The following is a 26,413-nucleotide window of genomic DNA, read 5'->3' as shown; positions in this document are numbered from 1 at the left end:
ATTTTGGGGAGAAGGCAGAAAGAAATTTGGTAAAATGAAAGAAATGGTGAGAGTGGGAAAGATATGTTGGAGGTAAGAGATGGTCAGAGAGAGAGGAGATGAAATTGCTCTTTAATCAGTGAGGGGCTATATGGAGGCGGGCCGAGGTGCCTACTGTAATCCGATACACGCGCACGCGCACTGCGTGCACGCGCACCAAGGCAGGGGACTGAGTGAGCGGTCCTGCTCGCTGCCACAAACCCGGCGGAGAGTGGAGGGAAAGGAGCGCGTGCTACCGGGAGAGAGAGAGAGGGAACAGGGCAGAGCGTCTGAGCGCAGACACGCACAGTTGTGGGAGGACAGCGGAGAGGCACCACGTTTCTTTCTGCCTACCAGCTTTACGCACGCAGATCGAGCTGCTCGGAGATCCTGCGTTGTCTTTTGCGCATGAACGGACCATTACCGGGAAACTAGATCGGAACACATTTAATTTCCTTACCAAGAAAATGCGCCTGAAGATATTTGCATAAAACAATTGGAAATATTTTTAATCCAAGGAGGAAAGACGCGAGTTACTTTTCCCCGTTTCCGTCGCAGTTAGCGCTCTCTGATGATCTTTTTGGTTTCTAGTTAATTTAAAACGCACAATTTTCTTTATTTACTCTGCTGATCTGTTTCCCTGCGCTGCCGACTGTGCGCACAGCAATGGATTGTAAACCGTGTTTAGAGTTCAAATTGCGTTTCTAGACAAGTTGCTCTGGTTGAGGAGAAGTGGCGGCACGCACTCACACTGCATGAACTGTTTATTTTCTCCGGCGTGTTATTCTTAGAGAGTCGGGTGAACGCTGTCCGGCTTTTGGATTTTGGACACAACCGTGTTGCACGTTAGAAAAACAGATAACTGTGGAAACGGTCAGGGAAGTGCGACTTGGAGCCGTGTGTCAGATAAAGCAAATAAAACCACACAGGAGGAGAAGACGTGTTTTATTCTGAGGGAGAAAGATGGATTTATTCGTTTGGCTCTGTGGATGTATTTTGGCTCTTCTGTTACCTTCAGCGGTAAAAGCCGGGGAAGGAGGTAAGTTTGATGCTGTTGCTGTCCGCCTAAATCCAAGCGTCACACAAGGTGTAAAAAGAGAAAATAAGAGCAGTTACACATCACAAAACGAATAAAAGTTGTTTTCTTTCAGTGCAGTGAAAGTAAATTCAGGGAAAGCATCATTGCGCAATTGGTGACTACGGGCTCGAGCCAAATCTCCGCTCCGTTCCAAGTAATGCGCTGAAACGGCGCACTGCTGAGGGACGTTGATTACTTTCATCACATTTAGGAGACAGACCCGCGCTGCTGGACGGCCTGTGAGCCAGCTCTCTCGGTCCGGTGCAGGGACAAACGTTAGGAAGTACGAACGGGCAACAGAAATTATTTTGTCACGATGACTTTACAGATGAAGTACCTTCGTCACCAGCCGTGTTTTTTTTAAAAAAAAAAATTTAATCCAGGGCTGATTTCGAAGGGATGCTGGTTTAATCAGCGTTGATTTTATCGTCTTAAAAACATCAGTAACGACGTTCAGTAATAAAAAGATGACAGATCGAAATCTTCTGTAAATTCCTGTCGGGAGTAATTTTGTTGTCAGCAGTTCTTCTTCCAGCACGTTTCCATCTCTTGCGCTCTTCTAAAATTCCTCGAAACTGTTTTTACTAAAAGGAAAAAAGCTGAACGCATTTCTTTACGGTGACTTCCTGTCATTCCGGGAGCGCGGAGAGGTGGCGGCCGGTGTGACGGGACTGCTGCCTCCGTGTACCGGAGGTCAGGTCCGGCCCGGCGCTCCACGGAGGCTCGCGTTCGCTCCCGAGCCCGTGTGAGCGACGGGATTTGCGGCTGTGTAACCCGACCACGAGTTCACCTTCGAGTGCATAAGCGGGAATATGATGTGAGAAGGGAACACGCATTTGCTTTTGACTCTCTGTTAAATGTGGAGAGGCAGAATCTATCGCTGTGTGCGTTTTCGTCTCCAGACAACCTTTACGCACGAGGAGGATAGCCACAAAAATCTTTTTCCATATGTGAACTTGATGCACAGACGACGTTTTAAGTCTCTTTGGTTACAACGAACCTACTTGTCACCACATAAAACACTCGTTACCCAAAGTTTCTGTTACATCGTCACAGGCAGGGGTGTATGGGGAGTTCGACTCAGCTGATGGACACTCAGGACTCCGAGTGGTCTGACTCAGTTTACGTAAATTTAAGAGCTTAGCTACTGCGGCCTTTACCAGGAGACTGATGACTTTTGTTTTCGCTGCACACACTGATTGTTAGCACTGGTTTCTCATTGCTGCCTGTGCAAAGACCTGAATACTTGGAGATATACTTCTAGTCTCTCCTCGAGTTTCACTTTCTGCTTTGTGGTGAATGCATATGTGTAAATCTAGAGAGAGAGAGAGAGAGAGAACCGAAAGGGGGTGGTTGCAGGGAGGTTGGTGGCATTCGAGGTTTTACTGCCTTATTCCGGAGGGCTTTTGCAGATCTCATGACTTGGATTGAGTGGCCCTGATTGCCAAATGTTGTTTTGGAGAACCACAGAAGTACAGAAGGCACAGGGAGGACATTCTTTACATACAATTCACTTCTGATGTGAGAAACTGTACGGTGGAGCATCCTGCTATCTGTGGGCATTTTTACATTAGGTTAAATCTGAACTAGTAATTTAAGGCCTGTGTGAGGTGATGTGAATGTTCAGATTATTAATACTATAAATAATTAAAAACTGCTGACTTTGTGCAAAGCATGCAACGGTTCTGAGGCTTTCCTGTCCAGAAGAAAGAACAGCGGGTCATTTGATCAGCAGTTGTTTGTCTTAAAATTAGTCACATTTATATTCAACACCAAAGCAGGAAGTATGTGCTGCAGTCCAGCACAGGAAACATTCAGATGGAAACTCTGTGGCATTCAAGGAAGATGAATGAGGTGTTTAACTTCAATGCCACTGACTGGAGTTTGTTCTTTTTCCAGCTAAATGACGCTGACAGTGGGGTTAAATATGAGAACATGTTGATATTCTGTTCTTTTTTGACCTCTTACTTTATGTTTGCTGACAGCAGGTGAAGCCTGATTTTCCTGGGGACCCCCTCGAGGTTTCCCTGCAGGTACACTGAGCATCTCTGGAACAAACACACACATTTTGAGCAGTAGGATATGCAGAATGGAGCTTTCTCAGCAGTTAACTTTTATAGATGCCTCTACTTTGTTCTCTCTGGAGAGATGAGCAAGGAAAGCATAGTGAGACTAAGAAGTGTATATATAGAGAGACGCGGGAGGGATGGAAGTACAGAGGGAGGAAGTAACAGAGACAGCAGAGACAGAAACAGGCAGAGGGAAGCAGCAAAAAGCAGTGAACGAAACGGAAGAATGATTTTTAGCCTCGCTGTTTGATCCTGTTTCTTCATTCCGTTTGATCACAGCTGTGCCTGGAAGGGAGATAAACGGACATAATTGGCCACTCAAGACCAGCTGTCTGCCTCCATAGTGTCTCTGCTGAAATATGGTGGATGATGAAACAGGATCACCATGATACTAAGTGTAAGAAGTGTGCTAGCGGTGGTGGTGAATTGCCCACAGGTACGCATTAAGGTTTGGTTTATGTGATTGTTTTTGATGGCTCCAACCGGCCTGGTGTGATTTTAAAAGTCTGAGCAGTGGGAAGAATTTCCGGAGGTGAAGTTAACAGCTCCATTTACATGCAGGGGGATAAATAAGAACGTCTGGCAGACTTAAAGGCTTACCGTCTAGCAGGTGCTTCACCATCCACGTGAAGATGTTTTAGTTTGGTCGCTGAACATGAAACAGCTTCTCCTGTACGTGCACCGTGTGCTGTGAGTATGAGTGGGTCTGTGTTTCCCGGTGGGGTCAGCTCGTAGTAATTAAATGTTACATCAATTTGGGTCATAATGCTTTGTAAGCGTCAGTTGGCCACCAATAAAACAAATCATCCATGTCATTCACATAATGGGGTTATAGCTCAGAACCTAATGAACTGACTCGCTGCCACAAACAGTCATTCCACGTAATTACAAATCCAGGTTTTAACCTGAAACACTGCAGATATTAGAGTACGCAAATATGAATTCAACAGTATTTTCTATAATTGCACAGGCCTTTATAGAGCTGTGTAAAAACTCAAACAGCCTGCTTATCATTAAGAGCAATTAACGATCCTTAAATCAGCTTCCTGGTGAATTTGTGTGCATTCTCCATAATCTGTTTGTTTTGAGTTATTCTTTTCTGTCATATTTGTCGACTGATCCACTGATTCTGAGGGAAGGAAAACAGAAGATTATGTGTAACGTGCAAGCTTTCCCCAACATGAATTGGAAACTTTTCTCCCCATAAAGTACACGCAATAAATGGAGCAATAAAAAAAATGAAAGAGATGCATTGAGCAAGAAATCAGGAGAGTTTGGACGTGTGCAAGAGAGAAAATGAAAGGGAGAAAGTATTACGGGGCATTAGTGCAATAAGAGGAAGGCAGCAGAGTGTGAAGCAGTAGTTGAGTGGAGCCACCTGCAGTAAACTAACCCAGATTTATTCTTCTCTGAAACGCACAAGAGAGTTTCTGGGCAACGTACTGCACATTTTATTAATAAATATGTACTCCTATTATGATACACTGAAGGTGAAGGATTTAATTTTCTTCATGTGATCTTGATAAGTATAAAATGACATTATAATAAAGGGATGTTTGACACTGAATATGAAATGTTGCTTTACAGATGTCAGGGAACAGATCGGACTAAGCGTTGCGTTGGCCTGTGATGGTCAGGTTTATTAAAACATTTTATCAGATAGCTGAGTTTGCCGAGCTGGTGCAGGTGACACCTTAGAGCTGATTTCATTTTAATCATCTTGCAGGCAGCAGGTGTTTTCCACCAGGCCTCAGGATTAAGCGTTACACGTATTCATCAGGGACTCAGATCACCACGGCGGCTTTTTTTCCAGTTTTTTAAAAGAAACAAACAAACAAAAACAAATGCATTACATGCCACTGAGCCGTGCAGCTAGAAGAGAAACAAAAATCACATGCATCAAGCACGATGACATTAGTCTCTCAGTCATTAGAATAATGATAGCCTAAAAACAGAGTGGTTTTTCCATCGACATCAACAACCTAGCTGCAATGAGCGAATAAACATTAACCCAATTAACCTTTGGCACAGTCGCCCCTTCTCTTTCTCTCCTCTCATCTGTAAAAGGGAAAGGACAATTAGTGGGTCCAGCAGGATGTTCTAATTACAGTTATCATGCCATTAGTAAACTGTTAGTATTCTAGTGTCTTCATTGGCCACTGGTAATGACTGGAGTAATTAGAGAGGATGCTGGGAGCGAGTGGGTGTTCTTGTGTTTGCAGCCTTGTGAAGAACATTTGTCCTCAGAGGGAAAGGGAGATCATGGAAATCTTTCAAATGAGGATATTTGCCTGTTCCCACTTCTTTTAAAATCCTCGCACACAAAGAAAAACCTGTGTGTGTGTGTGTGTGTTTGTGAGAGAGTAAGCCAGGCCTTCTGTGTCTGCAGCAGTCCCTCCGGAGCGCTGTGGAACGAAGCCACAGGTTGTTTTCCTTTTTCTCTCCTCGTCACACCGAATCATCCTGTTGTTTTCTACTTTTCATGGCACTCCAGCTCTTCTTTAATAGTGCGCTCTGTGTCTTTCTCCACACCTCCCTCTGTCAGTGTTTTCCCTCACCCCGATTAAGAAACCTCCCTCACCTTCTTTTAGCCCCACTTTGCCACGGTGGAAAATCTCTTTACTGTTTCAGCCGCTCACTTTCTGTCTGGTCCCTGGAACTCTGTCAGTCTGTGTTTTCTCGTACTTTGGAGATCCATTCACACGACTCGCTAGAGACGCTCATTCATACGCTGCTTAAAAGGAGCTCTTTTCAGTGACTTAAAGGAATACGTCACATTTACGGCCCACCGATCAGCAAAAACATTCCTTACATAATCAATTTTTTTATATACAAGATACAGGATGATTGATAGCAGCCTTCACTACAATCATAATATCAAAGTTAGCAATTTTATTCAGCCACACAGCAGGGCTTAGATGTAGCTAAAGAGATTAAAGAAGATATTGACTAAAAAATGTCGAAATATATGAAAAGTCTGTGTTAAATGTGCAATACGTCAGATCACTGGCTTGGAAACACTAAATTTCTGATAAAAATGTAAAGAATGACCAGTTATGTGACGTGCATGCGATGTAATGCAGCGACAGCTCAAATCATTGCAGACTTCAGTCCAGCACACAAAAATGAAATGTGGTGCAGGCCAAAGACCAGTTTTGTATTTTCTAATCAGTCTTTAGTTTGACCTTTTGTTTTTTAATTCAGTGTAGTTTTTATTAATGCCGTCAGCGTTACTCTCGTTAACGCCAAATCTCCGTTAGCGAGTTAACGCGGATCCCCCCGTACGTGGGGCTGCACGGCGCTAACGCGTTGATGAGCTAACCACGCTAACGTGTTGATGCCGTGCAGCCCCACGCGTGGGGCGATCCGTGTTAACTCGCTAACGGAGATTTGGCGTGTTAATGCGGTTATGGCATTTTAAGGAGATTAACGCTGACAGCACTCGTTTTTATTGCTTTCAGTGTTAGTTTTGGTCTTTTTTAGTTGTTATTGTATTAAAAGTATATGTCAGAGGTGAGATTTAGGGAAACGAGTGCACGTATTACAATAAAAACACAACTTTTTGAAAGCAGTGACTCCAGAGTCTCACTAATCACAGCCATCATCACCTCATCAGGCAAACGAATTATATTTTCTCCACATTTGAGTTTAATTCTTGTTCATTATTTTGTTTTAGTTACTAACAACAACCATTTTTCTTTTTGCACAGTCATCGTCAGGTCGGTAAACACATGGATGGATTTGCATTTGCAGCCATTAGAGAGCCAGGGTTTATTTTTCACCTTGTACCGCCTCACCTGCACTTAGAACGTCTCCCACAGCCATCCATCAGCATCAGCTGACACTCCCAGCTCCAAACTCAGATCTTTAGCTTCTTCAGTGATAGCTGGCACGCTCACACTGATGTTTGTTTGCTTAGAGAACTTAAGGACAGTCGGGTCAGACCAAAGCAGCACCAATAAAAACAACGACTCGAGGAATTCTACTGACTGCACCTTTAACGGTCTCCTTCCCTCACGCTGCTCTGCCTCTGAGAGTTTTTCCAATTAGCCGCTGCTGCTCTGGTATTGATCTGAAGTCTTTCTCTGTGTCTTATTTTGTCTATTGTTAGATTCTGTGTCTACTGTCTAAAGCCCCGTAGATCAGGGTGTGCCTTTGCTCCTGAGCAGAGAAACTTGATCTGATGTCGGTGCTTTTTCTGTATCACACGCTCAGCTTTTTTTATGAGTCACTTTCTCCCTTCTCCTCATTCTCCGATCGCGCTTTCCTTTCTTTCAGATCCTTTGTAGTCTTCCACTCATCCCTCCCTCTGCTTTACACAGATATAAACACACGCTCACTCTGTGGTTTTCCACTGAGTCTTAATGCAGGGCACCTGGAGAAAACAGCCCCACCTGTTTGTGTGTCTGTGTGAGTACAGTATGTGTGTGTAGGTTATAATTTTTTTGGTCCGGTGAGCTTTTTCTGAGCTGCTGACTTTCTCCTTTCAGCTGATGAGAGACAGATGTTCTTGCATTACTCTCCCTTTCTCACTTTCATCCAGCTCTGGCTTTTTCTCCTTTGTTCTCTTTTCTCTTTCTCCGTCCATTCCTGAGGTTTCCCAGGTTTGGGGGACTAAAAGCACCTGGGTATGATCCAAACAACACATTTCACTTTGTTATTTTCAGTGTCTGTCATATTCCCAGAGTCACACCAAAGGTTTTTAATTGTGTTTGTATCTCTAACGTTTAAGGATTCAGTGTCTGCAGCTTTTGTAGGCGTTTCACAATGTTTGTAAATAGTGAATGAAATGCAGAGAAAGATTGGAAAACTGCAGATGCAGATGGCCAGAACATACTGATAAATTTAAGGACCCGACTCTTTAAAGGTCACCGTAACGAGGTCGCAAGTCTCACGCTGCTGTTGGTGGATAACAGGTTGATAGTTTCTGAACAAGCTTTCTGGTTAGCTGACACATTTTCTTGCTTTCATAACAAACACTCACTAAACCACTAATGCTTTCATGACGGGGTCGGACCGGCATGAAGAAATGTGGACTCTGACAGATTGGCAAAGTTCTCGCAGACAAGCAAATCGATTGCTGCGAGCTGAAAAGTGTCTGTTTAGAGTCAAATCAGACTCCCTCAGAGGGAAAACGAATCAGTAAGAGCTTAAAAACAAGGTCAGAAAATTTGCATTTGGGGCCAACAAACAAGGATCTGGTTCAACTGTGCGAACCAGCTTCATGGAGAAGAGTGTGCACGAGTTTGGGTCTGTGGGAACTGTCATAGATTCCTCTGTGGGTACATCTGAGTGTATGTGTGTGCTGAGGTGGGAATGTGGGGAAAAGTTGCTGAATAGGTGTTATCAAGGATGCAATACTAAACGGCAGAGAGCCATAAATAATGCAATGACCTGTCTTATATCTGTGCTCGACTGCTTAGCACCATTTACTGCTGCTTATCGTGTGTGTGTGTGTGTGTGTGTGTGTGTGTGTGGTCTGTATTCAGAATGGGGATGTTCAGTGGTTGCATTTGTTGTGAATGTGTGGTGCAAATACAGCCTCTCCCTGAAGATCACACATGCTGATGCGGTTGAGAGAAAAGCTTTACTGTGTGAAAACGAGGGTCAAGAGGAGGAAAGTGTTTGGATAAGGCAAGGACACACTGCGCCAAAGAATACGCCGATGTTTTGATATGGCGCCTTGTGAAAGTACCCGCTCGGCGCTGTTGTATCGGCCAGAGCCTAGTTTGATGCTACGCTGTAGGATTAGACCAAATGATAAAAAACCAAGTCAGACAGGACTTAACGCTGATTCAGGTTTCCACGGTACTACAGTCACTGTAGCCTCTTTTCCACTAGCTAGCTTTTCCCTAGTTTTCCATTAGGTGGTAGCACTCCTTCACAGGAATCAAACGGCAACGACGCACATGGCCACACCCAAACCTGGAGTCCGACAGAAAGCTGCAGGCCGAGCAGCAGGCGCACCATCGCCTCGATGTCCTCCAATCTTGTGTTGTGTCGCATAGAAATGACATCACTGGACTTTCAATAAGTGCCTCTCAACTGTAATGGAAACCAACCATTACAGTTGAATCAAATCTAGTGGAAAATAAGCTTAAACCTATGAAGAGAACCTCTGCTGTTATAAACTCTACTCTCTGTGTTAGTGTAATAAAAGAAAAACGAGTAAAGCAAGCATTGCTGTCTCCCGTCTCCTGTCGCCGGCAGCTGCTGCACTCATCCTGTTTGCCCAGCCCCACTTCACCAGGATGGACCGTCACCTTTGCAGCTGCTCGCAGCAGGCTGCTCTGTGACGATTAAAGGATGATTCTGTCTTTAACCTATTTGGTAATTCTTGACGTGAAGTCAGGCATTTCCCCCACTCAGCATCTTCTCTGTTCTGACACACATTGCACTTTTTTCACAGCGTGCACGTCTGGGTGGGGAATACAAATTAGGATTATAGCAGGTTTGCTTTTGGAAGCTGTATTTATGCACCTCCCTGTTTTACAGACATAAACCCGGAGCCGTGTCCCTCCCTTTGCACGCTGGCCTGTCGCTGCAGGGGCCTGACGTTTCACCGGCTGTATATTTACATGTTTCGTGTGCAATATGAAATTCATCATGAATGGCACTTCATTCTAAAGGATCTGATGTCATCCGTGCCCTCATCGCCTCAATTTGTGTCACTCTCTGCTCTGTTTGGATGCAGTGTTTGTTGAATGACTTTGTGTATGTGTGCACGTCCGGAGATTAATAGACCCTTAAAGTAAAGCAGACACTATACTTCATGCACACACGGCACCTGCCTAAATATCACACCGGCCTTATTCATCAGACACTTGGAGGTGCTGTCTTTATCGGCCGTATGCCAGAGGTGAAACAGGGAGAGGAGAGGTAGCGAGACTCAGCCAGAATATATATATATGTATATTTAGCATTTAGCTTTAGCGGCTAACACCTGATACCAGAGCTAGACTGTATCAGCTGACAGCTCAAAATCAGCTGATGCCTTTATGCACATCCTATTGGAAAACCTCATATAGAGAATGTTATGCTACAACTGCTGCTACCTCTGCAAGCCACTTTGCAACCCACCTCTACTCCAGTTTCTCCTTTTCATGCCATTTTTGTCAGTGTCTTATGTCTTTTAGATGCCTGCTCTGTACCAAGAGTTTAGCCCCCCCGCCCACCTTAAGATCCCACATGTGGAAAACAGAAAACTATGGATTTCAAATAGGAATAACCTTATTTTAATCAAAGTGGTCCAAAAGGATACTATTACAATGACGGAGCGCAGCTCCTGAGGTAAATGCTGAAGTGTATAGTTGCACAGGTATTTGTTTAAAGCATCCAGCCAACTTTAACCACAAATGATTCATGTGTAGCTGAGTCAACGTCTGTGGAAAGAACAATTTGGTCAGCTATTAAAAACGAAAATTTAAAAAAACAACCTCTGGATGTGCCAGAGTCGATTTCCTTATCCTTCAGATAACATCCAAGCAGGAGTTCATTTATCAGTCAGATTTGAATCCGCAGTCATTGATTTTACACCCCTTGCATCACCTCTCCAAGAGTTTTCATTAGCTACGTTTAGCAAAGCAGCGTGTGCTAAAAGTGGTGTTTGGCTGATGTCGTTGTGAGATTCCAGAGTGGTTAAACACTAATCCAGGTGGTGCTGAGATGAAATCCATCTGGCTGGGTTACATCGCCCACGTAACCCTACTCCTGTACCACTGTATGTCAGGAGGACATAAACAGGACTCGTTGGTTCTCAGCGCCAGAGACCAAAGAGAGGCAGGCAGAAATGTTGAGATACGGAGCGGTTATCACTAATTGTTTGCAGACAGAGTGAGGTAGACACCAGATACAGATGCCAAAGTGTCACTCACGGTGTGCGCTGAGCGCTGAAGTCTTACCGGCTCTTTAATCCTCTCTTACTGACTGTCTGATACGCAGTCAGCCATGTGAGCGTGGCAACAAAGTGATATTTTCGACGTGCGTTTTTGTTTGACCTTTTCTTTTAATTAGTTTCGAAGATGGTGCCCGATAAAGTGTTTATGCGTGCGTGTATTAATGTTTGCATATGTTGACTCCACTCAGAGTAAGTTTACAGTAGCCACACTATTAATAGCTATGGCTTTAAAACATGCTGCATTCTGCCGAGCAGTTTGACTTGGCTATGTCATCCCTCTCAGCACAGTGGCGATAAATAAAACGTCACGGCCCAGCGGGTGAGATCGTAGCAAAGACAGCTCACCTAACCTCCTCCTGCTGCTCTTCCTCTGCTTTTTTTCTTTTGAGGCGAGTTTCTTGATGCATATTTAGTCACGGCTGAGAGAGCAATAAGCTGCTGACTATCAAGAGCTTGATTGTGAGTTTGTTTTTCCTTCTTTTGAAAACAGGAAATTATTTTTAGGGGCTGCTCACCGGCCAAATATTTCCCATCAAGCAGCCGGCGCTCACAGATGCTGTTTTCACTAGAATAACCTGGCCTATTGTAGCCATCTTTTCTTCCTCCAAAATATTTGCAGAAAATCCATCTGCTTTGTTGGAGATGCTCTGATTGATCACATTTTTGGTTGCTGAAATTCTTCCCTGGATATTTGAAATAATAGTCTCTTTTTTTTAAACAAAAAGCACTTACTATTAATTTTCTACCAGTGCAGAAGAACAAGTTACTCGTGTTATATACTTTAACCCTAACCTGGATCACTTGGGTGGATGTTATTTTGGAGCAGACTAAAAAACGTGGCGGTTGACTGTTCTCTGTCTGTCGCTGGCTCAGACTGCGCCATTATATCGGACTCAACAAAGCTCGCATTCAGCACATACTCGCCACGATGGTTTAACTTGTGTTTTGCAGATCTTAAACAATGAAGAAGCTCGGCATATTTAGCCTGTGCAGTCCATCAAACAGGAGAGCCAGCATTGTGCACAATAAGTGCCAAAGATTTCATACAGTGGAGTTGTGTGTGTTGTGCCGCTGGGTGTCACAGATATGTATGAGTTACCCATCTATGTCAGGGTACATCTGCGGCAGTGAACGAGGAGTATTGTTTATGATGTGACACAGACGTATGAGTGCTGACAAGTGGGTCCGCTCTGTGACAGTAACTGCTGCATCTGGAAGTGTGTGTCTGCGTGTGTGTTTGTGTGTCTGTGTGCGTGCATGGCAGTCCTTCCAGGCCAGAATGAAGTCTTTGTGCTTCACGATGCTGTGTTGACCTTTAACACCGCACACACAGAGACACACTCATATCCTGTCTCTGCACACACTGCTCTTATCTGCATTTTATCTGTTTTGCTTCATTTATTGTGAGAATTCATGCACGATGAACAAATATGCTCTGAAATAACTGGAAGTTCACTCGTACTCCTGGTCAGTATCGATAAGCAGACAGAACTGTAGCCCCGCCTGCTGCTGTGAAGGTTATTACAGATAAAAATTAATATGGAAGTTTATCTCTCGTCATTGTTTTATTATTTGTCTTTCAGTTGTATTTTATTTTTTCACCTTTAGTCTTCTGGGTCACGTAGCCTCTGCCCTCTTGCTCCTGAATTTCCCTGAAAACGTTAATCGGTGAAATGTGTCTGTGAAGGTTCTCAGTCATCCAGGTCATCGTAGTTAAAGGAGCTTGCAAAGAAAAGCGTCTGGACTTCTTTAAGTTACTTGAAGACGTTTCACCTCTCATCCGAGAAGTTAATCGGTGAACTTAATCTAACTGTGAACTCGTGTATTGACCTGTGTTAACGTTTCAAACACGCAGGATGATTTTGGTGACCAAAGCCTATAAGTAATCATATTATCCACTTGAGTTTCCAGACTTGTGTAAAACATGATTTCTCCTTATCTCTCTCTGTTTCCATCCAGCATCTGAACCATGCGGCGGCAATTTAGATGCAAGCGATGCGGGCTACATCACCACCCCCGGCTACCCTCTGGAGTATCCACCTCACCAGAACTGCCGCTGGGTCATCACGGCCCCTGAGTCTTCGCAGCGCATCGTCCTGAACTTTAACCCGCACTTTGAAATAGAGAAACTGGACTGCAGGTAAGCGAAAAATGCACAAAGGACTTGATATATCTTGCCAAAAAAAGGAGTAAAAACTAGCAGATTAAGAGATTTAAAGCTGCTCGCTAAGTCGCAGCTAAGGAAAGACGAGAAGTTTTGCAGACGGCTTTTTGTGTGAGCCAGCCTTTCTCTGTGTGAGAGTTGCAGAGTGTTTTCGGTGAACTTCAGCCCACTCTCCTCCTGTTTCTCTGGCTTTAGCTATCCCATAATAATCACTCTGGGACCTCCCTGGGTCCCCTGTCTCTAATTATCAGGGTCTAATTACAACACATTTACTGTTCCAGCATGGTTTTCACACTTTGGAAGAATTAACACAGATTAGAGGATTTGGTGTCCATCATTGTTTTTTGGCTGTTTGGCTTCGGTTGCACACCGAGGCTCACAGAACGAGGACATTTTGACAGTCTGAAATAAAAATACAGCAAGCAGTGATAAAGGCAGGCTGAGTAACAGGCTTCCACCAGGGTTTGAGTCTACTGTTACCTCCACTTTGGCTGCAAACAGCTGAGTACAGAGGGAATGATTTGCCAAAGTCATATAGAAAGTTCTCACTTCAAGTTATGAATGTATTAACTGTCCAACGCTTTGACTTAAAAGAAACTGCTTACTGTCACATCATGAGTGAATGCATCCTGCAAACAGCAGAGGAGACCCTTTGGGGCGTTACCGCCACTGTGAGCGCGCACGCACGTGCACGCTTTTCAGCCTACGCCTCCGTTCCCGTGCATTCCCATCCAGTTATTAACATTTCAGCCGTATCAATTATAGATAGGTGAATTTCCCCACTCAGATGTACCAAAATCATTCAGACATTCCTTTGTTGGAATTGAAGCATCAATATTTCAACCGGCTGCCTGTTTGTTGAGAGGCTGAAAGGTTGAAAAGCCCGCTGTGCTTTGCTCAGTTTTGCTTCTTTCGCGCTGTGCTGTGGAAATGAAAAGCATACTTCTCTCTCTTGTCTCCCTGCCCCCAGCATTTTTTTTCCACTTTTACTCTGCATTCACTTTGATACATTAGATGCTCTTTCTCTCTCAGTTTTGTCTCTCTGACATATCTATCCTCCCTTCTTTGCTACATCTGCACTTCCTTTCCCCTTCCTCTCTGAGTTTCTCGCATCCATTTAAACCCCGGCCGTTTCCCAAGAGGAGGAAATCTGCAAGAAACACCAGCAGCTGATTTATTTATTGTGGTGCATGCATTCTGATTGTGTACATGTGTGTTTGTACACTGCCTTTAAATAACTCCAGGTTGTTCCCAGTGATGACAAGCACCTTTTTTGCAAAGTCACCGTGCAGATTATGCCATTAAGAGGGAGACACTGTTGGTGGTAACATCTCAAGCTTACAAGTGCCCTACAACTCAGGGCTATTTAAGTCTGCAGGCACTGAGTACGTGCATGTGTGTGTGTGTGTGTGTGTGTGTGTGTGTGTTTGTGTAACGGTAGGCTGAAATTTAGCTGTTAGGTTCAGAGGGCAAAGAGGCCGAGGAGAAGAGGCTGCCGGTGTGCGTCTGTGTTTGTGGGGGGAGTGTACACACAAACACCAGCACAGCCCCCTGATGTCTCTGTCATTTAACACTGTTTGGTCATAAGGACGTTATAAATGTGTTTCTTTTCTTGGACGTGCAGATTTTCAGCTCTGAGCAAGTGAAAACTGCCATTAATCTTTCGTTTGTGGGGACGAAAACACACACATTCACATTATTGGGACAAAGGAGTCATCTGTGTTAACAGACAAAGAGTACATTATGAACAAGCATATGCTTCCTCCCATACTTTTTATCATTAAAACAACCCCCTCGCCGTACAGTAGCATCTGTCTCTCCACCAACACTGAGCTGCGACAACAGCACGGTTATGAATCTGCATGCCCGGCCAGGCAGGACTTCTTTTATTATGTCACTACGATGAAGCAATCTCATCTATTATGGGCCTGATTGCAATTTAAGATGGGAATCTGTAATCTATAATGCATCACATTTTGTCAAGCACTCGGGTGGCTCTGCAGAGAAAATCGATGGAGTGGAAGCCAGAACAAAGAGAGATGTTTTCATTAAGATTCATGTACAGCAGTAATTTAAGTGCAGGGAAACAGCTGAGGGGACTCGGGGAGATGAAAAGGAACGACAGGAACATCGGGAACTCCGTGAATCAACATGGCTTCCCTTTTTGCATCACGTGACCATCACCGTGGTAACATGTATGTCCATGTAAGTCTGCTGTATTTGTTATACCTGTGTGTATTTTTAAGTCAGTCTGAACTCGATAATCTGACTGAAACTGTAGCTATTTGTGTCTCTTTATGTAGCTTGTATAGATGATGAAAGATATTTCATATTCAATTATTTAAGAAAGTCATTTCCAGTTTGTTACATTTACTCATTTATAACAATTCGAGACTTTATTGTCAAGTCTAAGCATACAGGAGATACTGTTTCTCTCTTACCTTCGCATAAAAAAGCAATTAGGAATATTTGAAAAAGATAAAAGGATACTCGAGGGAACATATAAGACACTTTTAAACGTTTGTGGTATGTTTAACCAAAATCACAGCTTTTTACCGAACCGTAGTCTCCCAGGTGACAAACCCACGATTTGCTCCGTCACCAGCACTGATGACGGATGGCCTCAGAGGCATTTCAAACGACTGCGGTCTTCATCTGCGTTGCCATCGACCTCTCATAGAACAACAGCACTCGCTGCCCTGAGATGAAAATGTTCTGCTTTATTTCACCTTAGAGGCACGCATGCTTGGTGTCGCTGTTATTCAGCACACCCAACAGTGCAGTATGAAGCACTCAGGAAATCAAATAGGTTTATAATTGCTCAAAACTGAAATGCCAGCTGTCCCAGAGGGCGATGGGAAACAATGCTGCTTGGATATGTGTCTCTCCTGGAAGACATTCTGAGCGTTGTGCTTGGTCGGACACAAAAATAGTTTTGTAATGAATGGAAAATATCTAGGAGGGAGTTCAAACCCAGCCTCAGAATATGGCATGAAGATGAGCGTGACCATCAGAAATCACCACACTAGGTTTCTCCTTCAGCTGAATGTTAGAAAATTTAGAGGGAAGTTTTTTAAAGCCTAACAGATTTATGAAAAAGTGTTGAGCACCAGGCAAACGATGGTACAGAAGTCCAGCTCTCTCCCAGGTTTTTGGCTCTAGTTCTTCAACCTGATTGTAACCTAAATATATTCTGTGTGAGTGTTCACAGTATTTGTGAAATCCAGGTAAAGCGCTTCTCTGGATTGATGTGAAACTTCTGGGATTGTCAGGTAGAGTTTCAAAGAGATGCTTCCTGAAGTTTACCGTATGAGACAACAGCTGGTTCACTGCTTCAGAGCTTCCTGTAAGCTCACTGCACTGCTCTGTCGCTGAAAGCAAGATCTCTATTTTGGAATGAACACACACACAGACACACACACACATACTGAAAAGTGCAGCGTCAGGGTCCATTGGGGGCAAACTCAAATCATCCTGACAGCTCCCTCCTCTCCTCTTCCCGTCTGGCCCTTTTCCCGTTCCCTTCGCACTATTCATCTCACCCTTCCTTGCCCCTCCCACCCTCACACTGCCGTCCAGTAGACCCCATCTATCATCTTTTATCCACCTCCATTTACCTATCCTCTTCTCTCCTTTTGGGTTCATCTTCTCCAGTCTCCTCTCTCTGTTTCCAGCTAATTTCTCCTCTTTTTGTCCCTCCTAAACCAAATCATTATTGAGCATCGCATATCAGAAAACATACACTTCCTTTAAATGCTTTAAATGCATCTGCTCTCTCTTATTCATGATTCGTGCCTATACATCACTTCAATTCCTTTTCTAAGTCAGCCTCCTCTTATTCAGCGGGACCACACCCTGTTAAGATGCTATCTGCTAATATTGAAATGACATGCAGCATGAGGCTTCCATAAACCTGCATAAGGAGCAGAAGCAGATGCTGGGAGTGGATTCTGGCTCTAGAATAAACCCTTATAGCGTGTAAAAGGCAGACAGTCACATCACCGTTTTCACGGCTGCATGGCTTAAACAATAAGCACGAAGTAAAGCAGTGAGTTAAAAAGTGATTTATATGACAGAGAAGCACCAGCCGACATTAATGCTTTCACTAATGATTTAGACCTTGTCTTTGTACTCTGCCTCAATCAATCATTTCACTTCACGCTAGCTTTTCTCTTCTCTTCTCTTCTCTTCTCTTCTCTTCTCTTCTCTTCTCTTCTCTTCTCTTCTCTTCTCTTCTCTTCTCTTCTCTTCTCTTCTCTTCTCTTCTCTTCTCTTCTCTTCTCTTCTCTTCTCTTCAATCTGAGGTGTATCAAATACAAACATTGCTAAATCAGTAGTATTGTGATACTGTTATTTTGTCACACACACACCTGTCTGGTGAGCAAAAGTCCCAGCGACGCGACCAAGAGACGAAGTAAAGGGAGAGTGATGTGATGTGACACTAGCCTGAGGGCAGGATGGCAGAAAGAGAAAGGTGGGAAGAGAGATGAAAAGCCTATATGACAGAGGGAGGAAGAACATATGGAGTGACAGTGGCTGTTCAATTACCAGCTGTGGGCATTTAGCAGCTGCCTGCAAGTTTGAATTAACATCACAGTCACTACAAGCAGGAGAGTCAACGTCCAGACAAGTATCCCAACACACACGAGCTGACGGTTCTTCTCCGAGCCTGAATCTGTGCCACGACACATAGTTTGAGTTTATTTACCTGCTTTTGAGACGGGAAAACTACCTTCAGGCGGATGCCTTCCTCCCCTGCAGGTTGGATCACGGCCATGCTGCCAATTTATTTGTAGAGAGAGGGGTCTCGTTGTTGTTGCTGCATAGTAGTTTGTTCATCCCTCATCTGCCACTCAACCAAATAACAACAGCTTCTATATGCTGAAGCAATAAACAACATCTGCAGTTACTTACAGCTCCTGTATAGGGCCCTATTTGTGCTAAAATGACGTTCACGTGCTGACTCGATGCAGGGCAGCACATCTGGATGGTGAGCAACGCAGCCAGTTGACGAGACCTACATAAATGTTTTGTCACGAGCTCAGTCCACACAGAGTGTGTGCAGCGTGAAGCCTCACAGTCACAAACTAATGAGACTTCCTCTGTTTAGTTTTGTCTCTTCAAATGTTTCCATGTGATCTTTTCTCGATTCTCAAACCTCAGATTCTATAAAAGTAAGAAACCAGAAACAACAACGATTTAAAGTGTCAAAGTGTTGCTTTCTCAGGTTATTCTTCTCCAAACTAGAGAAAATGCCTCGAGTACATAACCAGTGCAGAACTAATAAGCAGACACTTCAACCCCAGTGGAAGGTGGGATTAAGTTATCCTCCACTGCTTGAGTGACCTGATGTTACAGAAAGAGAAATTAGAAGATTTGTTGAGCTCCGAGGTAGTGATTTTAGGAAACGCACATGAACACATGCACACGCCTCAAGGTAGGGTAGGTAATAATGATAATATCAGTGCTCTGATTTACAGACACTCCCCGGTGCCCTGAAGGTGTCCCTGCTAATCGTGTGTGTGTGTGTGTGTGTGTGTGTGTGTGTGTGTGTGTGTGTGTGTGTGTGTGTGTGTGTGTGTGTGTGTGTGTGTGCGTGCAGTAGTGAAGGACTGAGCCTGATCAATGTGTGTTAAAGCCATAATGAGGAATCGATTGGTTGTCGTGGAGACTACTGGTGGACACATACACATCCGCACTTATATATATACACACAAACTCACACTGTCCAGCTGTCTGCAGTAACAGTACTATTACATGATATCAGTGAAGTCAGTCATCCTCCTTACTCTCTGGTAACGGCTTTGGTGACAAACTCACTGCTGCTTTACGTTTCCACAGGTATACACACAGGTATACACAAAGGTATACACACAGGTATGCACAGAGGTATACACACAGGTATACACAGAGGTATACACAGAGGTATACACACAGGTATACACAGAGGTATACACACAGGTATACACACAGCAGGGAGCCACAACAATCAGCTGTGAATATTTCGAATAAGAAATAAGTGGGAGCGCTACATGATCTTTTCCTTCGTTCTGTGAACGCTTTACAAATACTTCGTTTCGACATTTAGCCTCAGACTGTATAAAAAAGATGGGCGGAGCAGCTGCAGCACCATCTTTTGGTTTTTGCGTTCACATTTTGAAGCCTTGACTTCGGGTGTGTAGGTGTAGGTGGTGAAAACCACAAGCGCACACACACACAGCTACTGAGTGCAGACCTGTGTGAACAAACAGGGTTTGAGTTTGTTTTTGAATGTTGGCACAGATGTAACTGATCTCAGGTCAGCGGGCAGCTGGTTCCAACGAACCGGACCTTCCTCGGCACGCTGGGATCTGATCCTGGGCCTGTTCACTGTCCTTCAATCTCATCTTTTTATTCCGGAGTAAACATATTTATTGGAAATGGTGGAGCATTAACTTATTAGCATGCTTGGTTAAAAAGGAACATCCATACACTGTATGAGTGCGTTACACAGCTGCTAATTCCTGCTGAGTATCATGGAAATGAAAGCATGGCACAGGTTTTATTGAAAGTCCGTTAGTACAATGAAACACACAACAAACTGCATTATTTAAGATTTGTGTTGAAAATGCTTTAAAAAGATAATAAACCACAAACGTGGCTGGAAGGTGCAGGTCAGCGAGGGTAAAGCACAGCAGACAGCTACTGTGTCAGCATCCAGCAGCCAGCCAAAGCAGCCATGCTCTTAACTTTACACAATAAAGTTTATGATAAAAGTACAGCCCATGGAGAGCTATTATGAAGGGGTAAAGTGGCTATAGAGAGCAAAACACTCTAAGCGTACCAGGCTGTGGACATGCGCTGTTGCAAGAAGCACTTGTGATTCCCAGGGGCTTGCTAAAACCACCAAACCTATAATTATTTCTTGTCTTGACAGTGAGTCGATAGTTTTATTCACTTCCTTTTGAACCACTTTAAAATATCACCGATATGTTTAGCTTAGCTTAAAGTCCGTTGCAATGTTCACATGACTAAAGCTGCAAAGTGTGTCTGCATGCATGCACGTGTGAATTGCTTGAATATGAAGTTAATGTCATTTCCCTTAAAAACTTTCTCAGAAGCCTATCAAGCTAACATATCATCCCCCCAAAAAACATTTAATAGATTGAATTTGCACCAACGCTTTAACAGGCGTTTGTCCTCTCTGTTCCCTCTCCGCGAAAATCCTGTCACACTTAAACGCCCACCTGGCCCGGCTTCAGCTCTCTTTGTTGTCACCGGCCGTGTGTGCTGCACAGACGCTCCGTCTGCCTGTAAGGGCGCCCCTGATGTTTGAAAGAAACGTGCAGGTGTAAGAAGACAACTCCCAACCCAAAAAGAGGGAATGTGTGGAAGGCAATTAAAAGAATCAGGGGTGGAAGTTCATCTGTATCCAAATCTTTCGCTTGCTTCCCGGCAGGCAGGCTTTGGAAAAGCCTTGGCTTCTCTCGTTTCTGAAACATCCCCAAAACACAAACAAGCGCAGGCACACAAATCTCTCAGAATGTCAAATGTTAGAGGTGGTTTAAGGCCTTCTTTCACAGCTCAATTTGTGCTCACAATCCTCACTTGTCCTGGTTTCCAGTGTTCCCTCCCATGTTATGCAAACAGCTCGTTAACAAATACATTTTAGGGAGAAGTGTGGGAGAAGCACATTTGGGGTTCGTGTTATTCCCCGTGGCAAGTCTCAGTACATCACTGATTGGCCTGCAGTGAAATGTATTGGGGTGATGGGGTAAGATTAAACAGTTTGTTAGAAGCTGTGAACCTCCTACACACAGACAGATTGGGAACCCTTCTATAGATCAGTGTGCATGGCCACAGGCTCTGTGTGTGTACATGTGTTTACATGTGCATGGAAGCAGGTCTCATGCGAGCGTGTAGTAGTCGTGTAAGTACAGAGCTGGAGGGAGGACGGCTGGCACGAAGCACACCTGTCTCTGTCTGTCTTAGGTGTGGAGCTGGCAGAGTGAATGCAGTGTCATGTTCCCTCCCAGACTACATCCACGCTGCACCGGCTAAATCTCAAATCTTCTCCTCTTCGTTTTGACCCTGCTTCTACACCTGAAAGCTGAGCTTTTTCCAAAATGCTTTCCAAAAGTGGATAATGCCGGCTCGAGGACAGCTGGGCCTCGGAAAAATTATCATCTTGTTTTTTTTGTTTTGTTTTTTTGCCACCTGCCTATGTATCTCGCTCGTAATCTCATGTTTTTCCCCTATAAGTACAATTAATGAAGCGGAGTTAAACATTAAAACATGTAAAAGCTCTCCTAATCCTTCTTCACCATCTCTGCTTCTTCTCTCTTACCCACACACTGGCTCTTAGCCACTGGTTATGTGCCTGACAACATTAAAACAAGCCACGCAGAGGAAGAGAGGAAAGAATGACAGTAGAAAGAAAAGAATAGAAATCACTAGAAACAGCGCAGGCCAGAACAAAGAGAGAAAAGGAGATCTTGTGCTGGTGTGAGTAACTGTTAGACAAAGTTGTCAGTGCTAGAGAGGGGAGGAGGAAACTGTCACCACAATGAGGCGTTCTCTTGGGGAAATATGACAGGAACTCTGACACGTACACGTGCGCGCGCATCCACACACACAGATGCGCGCACACATGCTCGCAGTGCGCTGACAGCTCGCGTCATAACTGTGTTAGTTCCTCACAAAGCATGATGGGAGAGTGGGAGGTGTGTGACCCTCATTATGTTGGGAGGTGGCTCACCTGTCAGACTGCACGCTCACACACTGCTCTTCATCGCTATTGTTCGTGGGGTTTATTGTACAAGGCAAACGTTATGGCGAATGAACATGTTGGAAAATGCTCGCTGAGAGTATAACATGCTGAAAATGTTACTCTGTAAAAAAATGTACCACCTATTACTATGGCAGGATGTGTCAAGTAATGAGAAGGAGCACAAACTAGAAGGCGCTGACTAGAGTTAAAGGCATAAACTGTACTTAAAAGATGGACACCGCCACCTTGACTTCACCTGTAGGCTAGCAAACCCCTGTTTGGAAGCTTTTAGCATTTATTTTAGTATTTGTTTTAAATTTGGAACCAGAAGTAATCATATTCGGATGAGGGAAGTGCTTATTTATCAGGTTCATTTATCACATTTATACATTGTATGAGTGCTAGCCCTAATTAACATTGTAGTTGTTAATTAGGGCTAAGTAACATAGTATTAAATCACTGGAATTGCAGTTTAAGAGATGAGTGGAAGAAAATGGATGGATGGGATTGCAGAGACTGTTTGGACATGCTGTGAGTACACTTAACCTCAGACACAGTCATGTTTTTGTATCAGTCTGTAGGCCTTTCTCCTCTAAAGTGGAGTATTTTAACATGGGAGTGCATGGAGCCGGCCCCGAGTGCCCATTTGGCGAACTGGAGTTTTTGTCACGTTGTCACACATTTTTCGACCACAGAGGTCGTGTCTCTCTTAAATCCTGGCACCTCATTATGAGGTTTAGAGTCTGGGCTGAATAGTTTTTGTAGAGTTATCACTATCCTTCTAAATGACAAAAAACATCTATCTGTGAATGTGTTTTGGCCTCTTTGTCCACAAACAGCAGCATTCATGGCCAGCATCGGAGTTTTTCTTAATAAAGCTTATGGATTTTTATTCCTGGAAAAAGTACTCTGTTACATTACGTGACATTACTCCATACCATGGCCTGTAATGCACTATAGCATATGAAGTTAACAATATAAACCTTAGGCTACAGTCCGACACGCCAACACGAATCCCTATCCTTCTGAGGACATGAATTTTCTTCCAGTGTTTTCTTTTAGGGTCGTTGCATTTCTATTGCAGAAGCATTTACAGGCTGTAATGGAGGCTTCAGCGCTGAGTGTGGCGGCTCAGCACTGCCGTCGTTACCTGTTTAATTACAGGCTCTGGCTGCTATGCTGGGGTCTGCATACACTCTGCTTTAACACCAGTCTGGGTTCTTTGGATGCAGTTTGCACTTTACCATCACACTCTTGTCCTTTCATACAATAAAAATAAAAATAATTCTCACGTCATGACCCCTTAAAAGTTGTAGACCACGCTGTAGTTTTCACTCCTGCCTGCACGGGAACTGAAATCAGCTGATCATAGCGCTAGTGCAGATGTGTGCGCATCCTGCAGAGCGCTGAGGAACGTTTGTAACAAAGTAACAACATGAGTGTAACTTTAATGCGCATTACTAATGCATGCTGACAAATACTGAAAAGACCAACTGGCCTTATATATGTTTTTAACTTTAATATGTCTGTACTGCATGTTTAATATGCAGTGGTAAATGATCCATTAATCCACTGGCTCACTGGGAGGTTTTCTGTTTCCACTGTAAAGTATTTAAATGTATAAACCTTTTAGACTCCAGGGTAAATGGAAGCGTGTCCATTTGATTACTTTAGAAAAATGTTGAAAGCTCAGTGTTGAAGCAATTCATGTGACTCATGTGGTCAGAAGTAGGCGATGTGATGGACAAACATCTACAGGGGGAGGTCAGCCAGAGTTTTGTTTTGCTGTAAGAAAATTAGCTGCTGGAGGAAATTCTATTGAGGAAGCTATTTTAGAGCCAGGCAGGTGTGTCTCTGGTATTCAGACACAGAGGCAACGCTCCTGCTGCCGCTCCGGAGATGGGCCGTAACATTTGTGCTCAGAAAACATGAAAGAAAAAAGAATAAAAATAGATGTGCAGTCAGTACTAGCGTTTTACAGAGGAAAAAACATTTGCTCGCACCCATCTGCTGATTTGTAGCAAATAAATGTGTAATATTGAAAATAACCGTGAAATTCGGAGACAGCGCTATTAAAAAGTACCAGATATGAAAAAACAAGGAAACTTTCATTTAGTTGTTGATCATCTTGATTATTTGTAGTTAATTGTGTATCGCAGTGCTTCCTGTCTTATTTAAACATAAGGATTTAACACAGCCGGAGGGAACAGCACAGACATGACCTAAATCCTTTTGAAAATGTGGATTTGTCTTTGAAAACAAGCCGAGCAACAAACACGATCCACTCACATTTCTGCGAGACGTAAACCAGAGTCATTCGGGCAACATTAGTCAATTTGTACCATCAAAGGGCCTCGTGTCCGTTCGCGGTTCAAACAGTTTGGCTTTTGTGTACGTTTGTGACTTTGACCCTTTAACCAGAAATCTTGTGATTTATGGGAAACAGATCGATCGCTGTTTAAGTGCTGCGTTGTTTTGTGCTTTGAAAGCCATTAAACTTGTAAATATATTGTGTGAAAGTGGGAATCTGTTTGTGGGGATTTCTAAACTGCATTGTGTGTGACATCATGCAGAATAAAAGAGTGCTCGCCATATTACTCACACGTTCCTTTTGTTTGTACTTATATTCTGCAAACCACGAAGCTCAGCTGTTGGAGTCTGTGATCAGTCGGTTACAGAATCTTAAAAAGGTTTCTTTTTCTATTTTGCTTCACGCAGGTGGTGCTTTTCATCTCGCACCATATGTGAACTGCCAGCTTCTTCTGCTGTATTTATTTGAATCGCGATGACACCCATGCCGCCGCTGATAGTAACTGTGCTTTCAGAAGTCCCTCTAGCCCCTTATAGATGCAAACAATCTGCTCTTTGCTTCCTTTTTACAGTCAAATCCAATGTGATGCCTGCCAAATAAAAAAGAAAGGAGAAGAAACTAATAAGATCAGAGTAAAAGCAGCTTGTGGGGAATTTAACAGTTTTCTCTTCCTGTAATTGAACCATCATTTCCTTTCCTCCTCTAAACACCTCATCAGTCTACTAATGTAATGCTTTCAGATGTTCTCGAATATACTCGTGTATTTTAGGCTGAACGTGATTGGTGAATGTGTGTTTCTGCCTGCGACCGAGCTCTGAATCGCCACTGGAAATTCTGCCCAGGTGTTTAGTGAGGTGTGTTTGTGTGTCGCAGGTATGACTATGTAGAGATCCATGACGGGAACTCAGAGTCAGCTGACCTACTGGGGAAGCACTGCAGCAACATCGCCCCCCCGCCGATCATATCCTCAGGGCCTGCGCTCCACATCAAGTTTGTGTCAGACTACGCCCACCAGGGGGCGGGGTTCTCGCTCCGCTATGAAATCTTCAAAACTGGTAAGTTTTCACTTACGCTGCTCTTTTTTTTAATATATATATATATAAAGAGAATAAAGATCCTTTGATACTGAACAGTTTGTATTCAGTGGTTGAATCATGGGCGGATGTGGTTAGCACATTTGTGCTTCTGTGTGGAGTTTGCATGCTCTACCTAAGCCAGGCTGCTCCAGTTTCGTCCAGCAGCCCAAAGACATGATGACACGGACTGGTACTGATGGAGTCCCTGCAAGTACACCCCATCCCACAATGCATCGGGGCAACGTGGGGTTCAGTATTTTAACCAGCAGAGTGGAGGAGACAGGGGGCCACTGACCTTCTGATTGGTGGGTGACCCGCTCTATCACCTGAGCCACAGTCACTCAACATACTTTTTTCTGACTTGTGTGGATGCCTGCCTTTGTCATCCTCCAGCCTCTCCCCCTGTGTTGGCTGCGATAGGCTCCAGCCCAGGTGACACGGATTGCAGACTCAAGCTTAATAACCTGTAATGACATTTATTAAATTAGAATTTAAACTGCCAGGACAACCCCAGTACGACACTGTTGTACGGCTGACAAAGCCCTCTTCATCGGCACCCATAAAGTCTATCCAGCACTCCCAAAAAGGATATTATCACTGTAAATGACCCGCACACGCGGGCAGCCTTAACAGTGAGTGAACAGGATTTTATAAGAACTGCACCCATGAATAGGCTATTAGTAACTGTATTACAAGCTAGCAGAGGATTGAACATGCTTCATTAGGCGACCAAGACTCGTTTATCTCCCTGGTGTCAATGGAGACAGAGCGAAAACCACAAGAGACGCAGCCGAGGACCCTCGAGAGCTCTTTAGTCTGTCCAGGCAAGACATCTCTTCCCTTCATGGCACTTTGTGTGTGTGTAGAAGTGTGTGTATCCGACACGGCTCCCCTTCACGCTGCTACGGGTCAGCCAAAGCGAGACCAATTGAGATCAAGGGCATGCGAGACAGAGAGGCGCGTAGCGTCGGCCCCATGGCCATCTTGTCCCGTTCCCCCTGAAAGCATTCCACACATGCCTGCTTAATTGAGTCCTGAGCCCTGCTCCCCT

At 44.0% G+C, this 26,413-nt stretch overlaps 1 protein-coding gene across 4 annotated transcripts in view; it reads left to right on the top strand.

Annotated features, from left to right (window-relative positions):
- The first annotated feature begins 226 nt into the window (after positions 1-226).
- Positions 227-26,413, top strand: part of LOC113008322 (neuropilin-2-like) — a 92,850-nt gene continuing 66,663 nt past the window's right edge. For 2 of the 4 annotated variants that reach the window (XM_026145670.2, XM_026145668.2), the window contains exons 1-3: positions 229-1,057; positions 13,022-13,202; positions 25,160-25,341. In XM_026145670.2, coding sequence (XP_026001455.2) covers positions 982-1,057; positions 13,022-13,202; positions 25,160-25,341 — 439 coding nt within the window. In that variant the 5' untranslated portion in view covers positions 229-981. Of the gene's footprint in view, positions 1,058-13,021; positions 13,203-25,159; positions 25,342-26,413 lie in introns of all 4 variants that reach the window. The other 2 variants (XM_026145669.2, XM_080291002.1) reach the window with 2 other exon arrangements.

This window comes from Astatotilapia calliptera, chromosome 16 (genome assembly GCF_964374335.1).
Source record: "Astatotilapia calliptera chromosome 16, fAstCal68.1, whole genome shotgun sequence".
Lineage (NCBI taxonomy): Eukaryota > Metazoa > Chordata > Actinopteri > Cichliformes > Cichlidae > Astatotilapia > Astatotilapia calliptera.
This window is presented reverse-complemented; position numbering and strand designations above follow the sequence as displayed.